General features: G+C 40.4%; 1 protein-coding gene across 1 annotated transcript; it reads right to left on the bottom strand.

Moving 5' to 3' along the window:
- Nucleotides 1-904: 904 nt before the first annotated feature.
- Nucleotides 905-3,013, bottom strand: LOC308244005 (nucleolin-like; the record flags this gene model as incomplete). Its single annotated transcript, XM_080660093.1, is given in 3 exon segments — nt 905-1,352; nt 1,355-2,890; nt 2,893-3,013. Coding segments are annotated over 3 exon segments (2,067 nt in total). The 3' UTR covers nt 905-942.
- Nucleotides 3,014-13,720: the final 10,707 nt, after the last annotated feature.

Below are 13,720 nucleotides of genomic sequence, written 5' to 3'. Positions count from 1 at the left end.
CCAGGCTGGCAGGGGAGGGCAGTGAGGGGCGACCAGGTTGGCAGGGGAGGGCAGTTAGGGGTGACCAGTCCAGCCAGGGAGAGCAGTTAGGGGTGATCAGGCCAGCAGGCAGAGGCAGTTAGGGGCTATCAGACAGGCAGGGGAGCAGTTAGGGGTATCAGGTAGGCAGATAGAGTGGTTAGGGGTGATCAGACAGGCAGGCAGGCAGGTGAGTGGTTAGGAGCCAGTGGTCCCGGATTGTGAGAAGGTGCAGGCGGGGCTGAGGGGCCCCTTACCCACCCCCCCATGCATGAATTTCATGCACCGGGCCCATAGTTTTTTTATAATTAAAAACACAATTTGAATGTGCCCCTTTCTTTTCCGTTGCTCTGGTAGCTTTTATCTAGAATAGATAGATTTGTAGCATTATACTTTGTAGGTTGCAAGTTATATTGTTTTCTCAAAATCAATTCTGTGTTAGAAACGATTCATTGTTATTTGCCTTTCATTTGCATTTGTTTTGTGGAGCCGTTTTGTTTAGTATTCTAATTTTTTTTTTTTTCTGGCGCCAGAGTTTAGGACTTTTAATTTGTCCCATAGCTGCTGAAGCAAAATTATGATGAAACCTTCTGCTTTCCTTTATACCCCAACACACACACATAAAAACAATTTGTAGGGGAAAAAATGGTTTTGTACATGGGAAGAAACAATATAAATTCAAAACTTACAGATAAGGCTTAGCTTTATCACTCATTTCTTTAAAAAGTTTTTATGAATATCCAGTCAAAACCAACAGGGTATCTCCTTTGAAATGTTATCTAAATGGATTTCCAAGTAGACCACAGGACTGTATACTGTCTTGGAATGTCCTTAGAAGGCTCTGTCATTGATCAGGTAACAGAGTAAAAACACTAAAGTCCTTTCTTTTTCAAATGGAAGAGGGAAAGACAGGGATAGAAGAAACTATTCAAACTTCGTCTTCTTTCCTTGTGGCTTATGGTCTCCTCCTCCTCCTCTGCTTCCTTGGAAGCCTCCTCGACCTCCAAAGCCTCCCCGGCCTCTGCCATCAAATCCACCTCTGCCTCCTCTGCCACCACCTCTGCCTCCAAAGCCACCTCTGCCTCCATCACGACCCCCGAAGCCACCTTCACCCTTAGGCTTGGCCCAGTCCAAAGTAACTTTGTTTCCATCAATTTCACCATCTTCCATGGCCTCCTTGGCAGCTTTGGCATCTTCCTCACTGTTGGAGTCTACAAAACCAAACCCTTTGGAAGAGCCTGTCTCCTGGTCAGTGACTATCCTTGCCCAGACAGAGCCATCAAATGACTCCTTCAATGTCTCTTCCATAGTATCCTCAGACAGACCTTTGACAGAGTTTTGGATGGCTGGCTTCTTGCATTAGGCGATCCTCTGGGTCCTTGCAATCCCAGTCTGATTGTTTTGCCCTCAATTTCTCTTTTATTACAGGATTTTAAAGCTTCTTTAGCATCTTTAAATGAAGCAAATTCTATAAGTGCATACACTTTGGATGTTCCATTTTGGTTCTGGGTCACTTTGATAAAAGTTGCCTTCTCAAATACTTCCTGAAGAGTTTCTTCTGTTGCACTGTAGGAAAGGTTGCTTAAAACCAGAGTTTTTGATTCACCATTCCAAGTGCTGTTCTTTCCACCTCCATGGTCTTGATTTTGACCTTTCTCTCCAGTATAGTACAGATAAATAGACCGCCCATCTATTTCTGTTCCCTGCTTTTCTTCCAAGGTTTTCTCTGCATCAGCTTCTGTCTTAAATTCAATATAAGCAATCCCTTTACTCTTTCCATTCTTGCTGACTAATCTGATCTCCATAGCATCTTCAAACACTTCTTTTAATTTGTCCTGAGTAACTTTATAAGGCAGATTTTTGCCAAAAGTGTTCTTGCATCTCCATCTTTTTTTACTGTCTTTTCCCTTTGGTTTTTGTTGTTTAATTTCATTGCCAAAGACTTTTAAACCAGTGAGCTCTAAGGCTTTTTCCAAATCCTCAGCAGATTCAAAATCCACATAGCCAAACTTCCTGGACACACCAATTCTGACATCCACAACAGCAAGCTCATTTTTAGCAAAAACATCACTGATACCCATTTTTAATTCAGGAGCAGACTTGCTGAAGTTCAAGTTTCCAACAAAGAGATTGAAAGCCATCGTTGGCTCTGTGGCTTCCACTTTCTGTTTCTTGGCCTCAGGAGCAGCTTTCTGTTTGGCCATTTCCTTCTTTGGTTTTCCAGGTGCTTCTTTGACAGGCTCTTCCTCCTCCTCCTCTTCCTTATCATCATCCTCTTCACCATCTTCATCATCCTCTTCTTTATCCTCATCCTCAGCTGTGCTCTTGGCCTTCACAGAAACAGTTTTTATGAGAGCTTTCTTGCCTTTGGCTGATGCAGTCTCCATAGGTTCTTCAGAGTCATCTTCTTCATCATCATCCTCATCTTCATCCTCATCTTCATCATCTGAGGCAGGAGCAGTAACTTTCATCACTGCTGGCTCAAATTCATCCTCATCTTCATCCTCATCCTCCTCACCCTCCTCCTCTTCACTGTCATCATCATCTTCCTCATCACTATCTTTTTTCTTGGCATTCTTGCCGTTCTTTGCTCCCTTGACCAGGGTGACTGCTCCCTTCTTACCAGTGGTTGCTACCAATGCTTTGCTTGGTGTGCCTCCCTTCTTACCAGGTGTGGCTAATGCTTTGGCTGGTGTAACTGCTGCCTTCTTGCCAGAGGTTGGCATACCCACTACCTTTTTGTCAGGGGTGACAACTGCTTTCTTGCCTGGTGTGGCAAATGCAATCTTTTTTGTTGGGGAAACCATCACCTTCTTTCCTGGAGTTGTGGTAGCTTTCATGCCTTTTTTCTGAGGAATGATAACCTCTTCTCACTGCTTTCATCTTTTTCATCTGATATTTCCTCATCTTCACTATCTTCTTCTACCTCCTTTGGAGGAGAAGCCATTTTCTTGGGGTCACTTTGATTTTTACCAGCCTTTGTGAGCTTCACCATGACTGAGGCTTTTGACAGTGGAGTGTGTGGCAGGTGAGTGGCACAGATCTGCCCAGAGGAATCAAACAACTTCCATGGCTGCCGCTGGTACTGAAGAACTGGAGCGTGTATGTTTTGCTACCAACTAGAGCTCGAGACTCTAAATATTTTTGAAAATGTATTTGAATGACAAAAATGAAATTTACCAGGTGGTATTAAAAAAAAAAAATCTCAGTCAGTGACAAGGATAAGATTCAATAAGAAGGTATTCACAATGAGCTGTTATCTATGTATGGAACAGGACAATGATGGAATTTAAATGGTGGTTCATGAGGACTATTTGAAAAAGGATAGATGGATTGGATTATGTCATTTCAGACTATTACTTCCAAAAGATTTATTTCTCACCTTAACCAGGAATTCTGCCTTCATACAGAAGTTCTGGCTCTAGAAGGAACTGAAGATTAGACTCTGGGAAAGGTTGTTCTCAAATTCCCAAAGACAAAGGTGCTTGTTGAAATAAATATAATAAGAGCTAGGCAGTATCCTATATAATAAAAGGCTAGGTGACGTCGCACAACACCCTTGTGTGACATTGTCACAAGATGGCTGCCACAAGATGGCTGCCACCAGATGGTTGCCACAAGATGGCCACCACAAGATGGTCACCACAAGATGGCCGGCAGAGGAGGGCAGTTGGGTGTGACCAGGCCTGCAGGGGTGGGCAGTTGGGTGTGACCAGGCCTGCAGGGGAGGGCAGTTGGGGGCGAGATCAGGCCTGCAGGGGAGGACAGTTGGGGGTGACCAGGCTGGCAGGGGTGGGCAGTTGGGTGTGACCAGGCCAGCAGGGGAGGGCAGTTGGGAGCAAGATCAGGCCTGCAGGGGAGGGCAGTTGGGGGTGACCAGGCTGGCAGGGAAGGGCAATTGGGGGCCATCAGGCCATCAGGGGAAGGGAGTTGGGGCAATCGGGCTGGCAAGGCAGGGCAGTTGGGGGCAATCGGGCAGGCAGGGGAGGGCAGTTGGGAGCGATCAGGCCAGCAGGGGAGCAGTTAGGCATCAATCAGGCAGGCAGGGGAGAGGTTAGGGGGAGATCAGACTGGCAGGCAGAAGTAGTTAGGGGCAATCAGGCAGGCAGGCAGGCGAGCAGTTAGGAGCCAGTGGTCCCTCAAGGGGTCCCAGATTGGAGAGGGTGCAGGCTGGGCTGAGGGACATCCCCCCCCCCCCATGCATGAATTTTGTGCACCAGGCCTCTAGTCTATATATATAAAAGGCTAAGTGACTGACTGTCCAAACGTCCAACCGTTCGACTGACTGACAGTCGTTACATATGATGCGCACTGGTAATTTAAAAATAAATGTTGACTCGAGCATGCATGATACATATAAAACTCTTGATGGCACCAATTGCACATGTGTGTTTCTCAAAGCTGAAGTATTAGCAAGATCTGTGGAAGGAGAGGTTGTTCTGATTCCAAGAATTGATTTGTCCCTGTCTGACACTGACCTCCCATTTAAATTAATTTGAAGACAGTTTCCCGTGATGCCAGCATTTGTGATGACTATTAATAAATTACAAGGACAAACTCTAGACAGAGTAGGAATATTCCTACCTGATCCCGTTTTCAGACATGGTCAGTTATATGTTGCTTTCTCTCGAGTTTGAAGAGCACATAACATTAAAGTTAAAGTTGTAAATACTTCATCACAAGGGAAATTAGTCAAGCACTCTGAAAGTGTTTTTACTCTTAATGTCATATACAGGGAGATATTAGAATAAATTTAATCAATTTATCAGTCATTGTTTTTATCACTGTTGTTTTTATTTAATGTTTTTGTGGCTTTTATATCATGTTTTTGTTGTTTTTATATCATGTTTTTGTTGTTATATCATGTTGTTTTTGTTTATTTATTAATAAATTTATATATTATTTGCATGTACATTTTACTAATTTTCTTTCTTCTCTGACACTTCTATTATAGAGAAAGGGTGAATAGCAATATTAAAATATTTCTTCTAATTAATTTCCTTTCAATGTGCATGAATCTGTGCACTGGGCCACTGGTTACAAATAATTTAAATGATCTAGGGCAGTGGTCGGCAATCTCATTAGTCAACAGAGCAGCAAACTGCGGCTCATGAGCCGCAGTTTGCCAACCACTGGTCTAGAGGAGTAACCCAATGATTTATTTCAGAAAGGGCAAAAAAATGAAGAGATGAAAATGAAGAAATGTAAATGAAGAGAAAAATATTAAAAGATATTGTATATAGCTTTGGAATAATTAATGCCTCAGTAATACAAACTCTAGAATTAGAAAAATAAATGTATAACAGAAAACCCATAATTAGACAAATAAAGAAATTTTTTACTGAGCTTAATTAAAACTGGTGTAAAGGGTTCAAAAGGACAAGTCAGGAATATAGGGTTAGAAATAGATAGATAAATAAATAAATAGACTGATATTATCACATTTTTTTATTTGGAAATTTAACATATTCCTTGACACCCCTGTGAGTTAACTGCAGCATGCCAGGGACCCCGGGCACATTTTTGGGAACCATGACCTCATATAATTACAGGCTGAGTAATCTGGATTTAATATCCATGTTGGGATTAAATTTTTAAAAACACTGCCAGTGCCATTGTACTCATTGTGGACAAGTTATATAACAATGCCTATATGTTTGGGGATTAGGTGAAAAAGTAAGGGGATTAAGCAAGAAAAGAAAACCACAAAAAAATCTTATAGACACAGGTAACAGTATGGGGATTACCAGAGGAAAAGGGCAGGGATGGGAGGTATAAGAAGGTATAGAGGTAATGGAAAGAGATTTTACTTGGGGTGGTGAACACACAATACAATATACAGATGATGAGTTATGGAATTGTACACCTGTATCCTATGTCATTTTATTAGCCAAGGTCACGAAATAAATTCAATAATAAAGAAAGAAAAAATGCTCATATGTCACCCAAAGAAGACACTCTGCAATAATGCATAGTCTCCATACAAGCACTCTGATATCTTCAAGATGCAGGTGGAACAATGTGCTAGGATGACAAGAGCCTTCTACAATAATGCTTTGCTTTGTGAATATATTTGAGGCAAAACTCAAATAAATAAATAGTCTAAAATTAAAGATCAAAACAGAATCAATCTCCTAAAGTCTAACCACTTAGACATAAAAAATTTCACTTTGAAATGAGTCACTTGAATCAGATAGCTCTCAAACATAATTTTGTTCAAAGGTAACTAAATCAAACTTAAATTGTAAACCTGGTAGTGGTGTTGGGAAGTTTGGAGGTTAACAGACATATGTGAGTTATTAACTTGCTTCCACCTAGAAGTAGGGGAAGACATGAGAGTAAAGCTCATGCTAAAGCAGAGGTGGGCAAACTATGGCTCTGGGGCTAAACCTGACCCTCTGTCCACTTCGTAAATAAAGTATTTTTAAAACCCAGCCCTGCCCATTCAATGACATATTTTTATGGCTTTTTTTTTTTTTTGGACTGCAACCAAAGACTTGAGTAGTTATAAGAGAACCATATAATCTGTAAAGCTCCAAATATTTATTATCTTGATCTTTACATAAAAAGTTTTTTGACCCTAAACTAAAGTGTGTGCTTTTCAAAGCACTTGCACTAATGATGGTACCGATGGCTAATACTAGTATCATTTTGTCTTTAGAATGTATCCTATACTAATATTCAGATGCAGATTTTTCCAATTCTCTGTAAATTCACTTCAAACAAAATATTTTCTTTCATTATTATTTTAAAATTTAAAATAATTTAAAATAAAATTTTATTTTCCAATTAGAGTTGACATATGATATTGTATTACTTTCAGGTATACAACCCAGTGATTAGGTATTATGTAACTTACTAAGTGATCATCCCAATAAATCTAGTACCCATCTGACACCATACATAGTTATTACAATATCATTGACTGTACTCCCTATACTATACTTTATATCTCCATGACTATTCTGTAACTACCAATTTGTACTTTGTTAACATGGTGAAGATATATTAGGAAGATATTTTAATAAAAGCCCTGAAGTTCTGCAATACATTCTTATATCTACCACACATCTCTGAGCTAAGACTCTTCCCTTAAAGCTGAGAATGGACAGGGTTGCATTTCAGTGTCAACATACACACAGCAAACTGCTGGCTCCAATCCCTCACTGCAACCCTACAGAGTGTCTAGCATTTTAAGTCCAGTAGATATAGAGAGGCAAAGAAAAGATGAAGCTAGTTTGAGAAGACATCTATGATAATTTTGGAGACTTGGTATGATTGATATGAGTGCTTATGAGATTTAAGTTCCCAACACTGAGTGATTGCCTTTTGGGTGCCAAAGTAATCAGACTGCATACTGGCTAGAAAAAAATATTCTCATTGTAGCTGATTCAAGATTAATAACTCCTTTCTTGGTTCAAGATTTCTGTTATAATTTCTGATAGCAATTTCCATATTGGGAGAGAGTTTTGCCTCAGACTTTGGGAGAACATCTTTCAAAAGAAATCTATATTTAGAATTCATAAGAAGTGGGTAGAATCTTAATACTCTAAACCAGGTCAAGAAGAATATTACTATATTTTATTCCTAACTCAAGTTAATTTCCAAATTATAAACTGTATGTACTGACCACTTTGGCAGAATCTATATATATAATAGAGGAGTATGCAAATTATCTGGGATGCCATCCCATCTTGACTGTTCACAGGGTGGGTGGGGCTGTGGGGCTGTGGGGCGGGACTCTGGGTCTAGCATGATTTCATCTTGCCCAGGCAGACTCCCCTGTGGCCCTGCAACTGAATCCTGATGCTGACCTGGGGTTTACTAAACTTTATTGGAGATGCTCCCTACACCCCCAAGCCCTCACCCAGGACTGTGCTGCCCGAAGCAGGGCACCCCGGAAGCCTCCTGACAGGCCGGCAGGAGCAGAGTGGGGAGGGGCCTGCAGGGAGCCATGGAGAGGCGGGGCAGCTGGACCCAAGTTCCCGGGGGTCTGAGGAGAGTGCCTGACAGGAGCCCGGACTGCAAAGAAGAAAGAAATGATCCCGGGGAGCTCTTCCAATCCCCCTGCACGGACACCCTAGCCCAGTCCCCGCACCCTGGAGGGACGGGGAGGCTGACCAGATGGGGAGAAGACCCAGCCTCAGGGGTAGCTGCATCCTGCACCTCCGACTCCCCATCTCTTCCCCTGCCACTCCCTGCCAGGGGTGCCCACAACAGTAGCACACAGGAGACGACCCATCAGCATCCCTGAGGCAACTGGGGCCCACAGCCCACCACTGCCAGGTCCCCTCCTCTGGGGCTGGGCATGCCTCTCTTCCCTACAACTCCAGACCTGGGTGGAGACAGGCCTGAGCAGCCCCCCAGGGTCAGGCCCCCCTCCCCCAACAGCAGTGGTACCTTCTCTGCAGCGGAAGCACACTGAACCTTGCCGGGGGCATGGCTAAACCCACCCTCCTAGCCCACCTGGCCCTGCCCTGGCCTGGCCCCCACCCCGCTCCAGGAGATTGGAGCCGCACCTTGAGCACGTATAGCTGCAAAATGGCCACATATAATTTAAAGAATGGTGCCAAGCAGGGAGATTTGACAGTTACTCCCCCTTTGGCCTCGCTGCCCCCCTACCGCCCCCCATGCCCCCCACCAGCTCCTCCAGGGATGACCACTGCTACCGGGCTGCTGACCAGAGCCTGCCCCTCCAAGGCCTGTGGAACCACTGCAGAGCTTTGATAGCTGCAGTCCCAGGAAACAATCATGCCCTCCTCCCCTAATCAGCCCCTGCTACCTGCGAGGGTACCCATGGGCTTAAAAATAACAATTCCTTCCCATTTAGACATCACTTACTTGATGATACATTTCTAGGTTTATTAGCTCAAAACCTCCTCATGACAACCCAGTGAGGTAGGCGGAGAAGAGATTACAATTCCCATGGTATATGCGTATGTATTCAGAAATGAAGCTCAGAGAGGAAAAGTGTCAAGCCCAGTGGTTCTCAAAGTGCAGCACATGTCCCACAGGGGCAATTTGATTTTAAATGGGGGCAATTCGAGAATGAGTTAACAGTGAAGTTTTTGCATTTCTTATGGTTCTAGGGGGTCTCATCTACAGCATATCCTATACAATAAAAGGCTAATATGCAAATGACCGAATGGTGGAATGACTGAATGGTCACTATGATGTGCACTGACCACCAGGGAGCAGACACTCAATGCAGGAGCTGCCCCCTGGTGGTCAGTGTGCTCCCACAGGGGGAGCGCTACTCAGCCAGAAGCCGGGCTCACAACTGGTGAGCACAGCAGCAGTGGTGGGAGCCTCTCCCGCCTCCATGGCAATGCTAAGGATGTCCAACTGATGGCTTAGGCCCACTAAGCCATCAATCGGACATCCCCCCAGGGCTCCCGGACTGCAAGAGGGCACAGGCCAGGCTGAGGGACCCAAGTGCGAATTTCGCTCACCAGGCCTCTAGTATCATATAGAAGGCTTGGGAAGGGGGGTGGAGGGGGGAAGGAAATGTTCCTTTTAGGGGAATCCTTACTTACCCAGGGTTTTACAATGGTTTCTACACTTGAGGTAAAAAAAAAATAAAAAATAGTTACTTGTGGAGGAAACCTGAATTCTGGTGATCTTCTTAACACTGTACAAATAAAATTTGACCTATTATTTTTCTCCATGGTTCCTTCATTCCCAGCAGGGCTCTCCTGCTTAAAACCAATAGAAAGTCAGCATTTAACAAAGTAAACTTCAGTTAGTGTTCAATGGGTCCAGAGTTTCAGTTGGGAAAGATGAAAAAAGTTCTGGAGATGGATGATAATGTTTGCACACCATTGTGAATGTACTTGATACTATGGAACTGTACACTTAAAAATGGTTGAAATGTTAAATTTTATTATGTAAATTTTACTTCAATTTCTAAAAATGTTGATCTTTGAAATAAAAAGGATTAAATGTTTTCACAGTAAATTATTCTATACTTTTAAGACATGCATTGTTTCTATCAAAAGGCTTTTCCAGGTTAGTAAAAAGGGGAAAACTATTCTAAGTTTATCTCATAAAGCCACTAGATACGTGATACCAAAACAGGTGAGGTCTTTCAAAAAAATTACATGGTGCTCTTATTCACTAACATAGATGTAAAAAGCTGAAACAAATACTGTATTAATAATCAAAATCTGGCAAAACATAAAACATATCTTCATGAATAATTTAAGTTAATCCACAGGCTCAAGAATGGATTAACATTAGAAAGCCCTGAATGTATTCCACCACATTTATAAATTAAAGGATAAAAACATTTGATCTGATCAATAGATTCCATAAAATTCGTCATGTATATGGTTTATAAAAGATCAAAAGAAATCTGAACTAACTAGGAATTAAAAGAGCATTTCTTAAACTGATAACTAATAACTATCTTGATTTAATAGCTAACATGATTCTTAAAGCTGAAACATTGGAAATATTCTGGGATCAAATAAGGATGCCTGGCATCACCATTTTTCTTCAATATTGTCCTTCAATTTTCTACAAGAGCATGGTTCAGTGAGTGACCACAAAATAAATACACATCTATCAACATCTTCCTTTAACCTTTGATTTTGGTGTGTGTCTTTTTGGTGGACAAATCCACTTCTAAGAGACTATCTGTTTGGGTGTGCATCAGGCTTTCTAGAAGTCTTTTAATTAGAAGTAAAGACCTACCCAATGAATGAAGACTTTGGTTTTCCTGTTTGGTAAATCTCCTTGATTTTGGAGCAATAATGGTTTGGCGTAGGGGTGTGTGATTACAGATAAGAAATGAGAGGACAGAGGCATGAAGTATAGACATTCATTTAAAAATTGGCACATAACAGGAATTGTAAGATTCTTTCTAAGATATTTAGCCTAAGTAGAAATGATTACAGATATAATACTCAAGATTTCTGTTTTCCCAAAGAGAGGGAGGGAAGGAAGTGGAATAAAGAAAGGGAAGGAGGGTGGAGGAAGAAAAGAAAGGAGGGGAAAGGAAGTTTTTCTGCAGGGACATAAACTATACTGCATCTCTCTGGGAATTTATATGAATAAATGATAATAATATTGATTTTACAGATTAGAAAACGGAGGTTCATAGAGATAAGTTCTATTTGCAAAGGTCTGAATCAGGCAAGAGATAAAAAATATTGGAACCGAGAATAGCTCAACTTAGAGCACTTATTTTATATCATTGCATGATACCAGCGTCCCCATGTGGAATATGTCCCCAAGTAAAAATTTAATTACATTCCAATTCAGACAGCATTGTTTTGTGTATGTATGTTTGTCTTATCAATTACAAAATTGTTTCTTAAGAATAGATAGCCTCAAATAGTAAAACTAATACTGAGCTACTTAGTACATTTTTAACACATGCTTAATAGATGAATTAATATTACCTAACATATATAATTTTTAATTTTACTGATTACTTCAGAAGAAAGAAATATGATCTATCTTGGTTATGTGTATTATGATAATTTGTCATTGTAAGAGAACATCCAAGTTTTAGGAATTTTTTTTTTCATCTGTGAGGGATTACTATCTTAGAACTTTGACCTTTTATTTGGAATGGCTATCATTTTTGAAAAGATGAAGAACCTTGCACCTCAATGAAGAGATACTTTTTCTTTTGTGACATGACTCTGAAGGATACATGACATTTATTATCAGCTGGTGAAAGAAAAGGTCTGAGAAATAGCAGACGAAGTTCAGTGATAAATCTAAATATCTTTTCACCACATTTTTGGACTGTTTTTCTTTAGTTATTTTTGTTAGCCTTGCAGCTAGCAAAGCAAAATTATTTCTAAAGCCATTAAAATGTTCTTCATACTCCAAGTGCAAATGCTTATTTGTTCTTAGTGTTTCTCTGAAGAGAAGAATTGTCTGAAAATAATGTCTGGCATGTCTTTTCAGAGAAAGGTCAACAGAGAATAGACTCAAAATGCAGACACATAAAACTCTGCTCACTGCCTTCTTCACTTTGGAACACAGTTTTCAGTAGTTGAATGACTTATAAAAAGCACATGGCAACAAGACTTCTTTTAATGTATCTTGCTTTCTAAAGTTTGTTTATTCAGTTATAGCATTACTGAATGATAGTATTTTTTTTCTTAAAACACAACAAGAAGTGTACTCTTCCAGAGCAAGATACTCTTTAGCTTTTGAATTATTTATTCTTCAGTAACTGTCATACTTTTTGGTGACAGTCACAAATTATTTCTTCCTTTTTTACACATGAAATGTTGCATTCACATGGAGCCACACTTCTCTAAAATTCTGGGGAAATTTAGCCTAATTATATCAAAAAATTGCTACACAGTAAAGAGCTTTTTTCCATTCTGTTTAATGCCTAAAGTCGCATTTATAGACACATAATATTTGTTATCTCATCAGCAACAGCCAGGCTCTGGTGGACAAGATTTCAAATATACAGAAGCTGTAGCTTAGAAATATTATTTCAAATTAATTTACAATGATAGAGGATGATATACACATCTTAGAGTATGGCAACTCATTGCTAGACCTTTTTATGAACAAATAAAGAGTGTGTGCTAAAAACATCTTTATTTTCCTAATTGCTGACCCCTTTCTTAATTTTAAAACAGTAATTATTAAAAGTAGAGATATGCTTGTCACCTCCTTATTCTCATTGAAAAATCTCAATGTTTTGAAATATAGATGATGTCATTGGACATTCCGATGCCTTCAAAGCAAAATTCTTCATGTAGCTTAAAAATTTCAGAGGCTTTTTTTTGTTTCATTATTGGACAGCAAAGTGATATGACATCCACTTCTTCCCTCTTATATTCAACTAGAGGCCCAGTGCACGTAATTTGTGCATGGGTAGGGTCCCTAGGCCTGGCTGGCGACCAGGGCTGGTCGGGGCTTTCCGGCTGCTGGCTGGGGCCTTCCTTTATTCCTCACTGTCCCTTGGTGGTTAGTGCACACCATAGTGAGTGATCGAACTCCCGGTCTCCCAGTTGAATTCCCGAGGGGACACTTTGCATATTAGCCTTTTATATATATACAGATTTTTCTTGAAAGTCAAATATGTTTTGATTCTAAAAAAAATTCTAAAAGCAAATTAACTATACATCTTTTGTTACCAGAAACAGATTTAGAGCTAGTGAGAACCTAAGGAATAATCACAAGTGAGGAAAACTGCATACTTCCAAAATGAACTGTGTGTATACATGCACATGTGATTGCTGTGTGATTTGAATAATTTAAATAAAATTTAACATATTTAGTGTTTTCCCACTTACGAACATTTTATTAGGGCCATCACTTGGTTATTTTATTATTGTGCATTTACTAAAATAATTTATTATTTTATTTAAAATTCCATAATATTACAGTTAGACACCAAATTTTAATATGTGCTACATACAGCTCCATGTGCAGCCAGAGGGAAAGGAGGGCTTTTCCAGGTTCTGTTTGGCTGAACTCCTCCATGGTCAGTTGGTTGGACCATTAGAGGATAGGGCGCTTTCACCACAGTAGGTTATGATGGCCACTACTGCAGGGAATAACATTGCACACACATTATATGTTGTATAGAAATGTTATTTGCTTCAATCACATATTTGATAAAGGGTAGTGCAACAGATTCTTTAGGAAAAATGCCTAGAAAGATGCTTTCTCATAAACATTTTTTAAAAAGCCTAAACACAAGGGTATCTATATGTAAATT

Source organism: Plecotus auritus (assembly GCF_963455305.1).
Source record: "Plecotus auritus genome assembly, chromosome: 3".
NCBI lineage: Eukaryota > Metazoa > Chordata > Mammalia > Chiroptera > Vespertilionidae > Plecotus > Plecotus auritus.
This window is presented reverse-complemented; position numbering and strand designations above follow the sequence as displayed.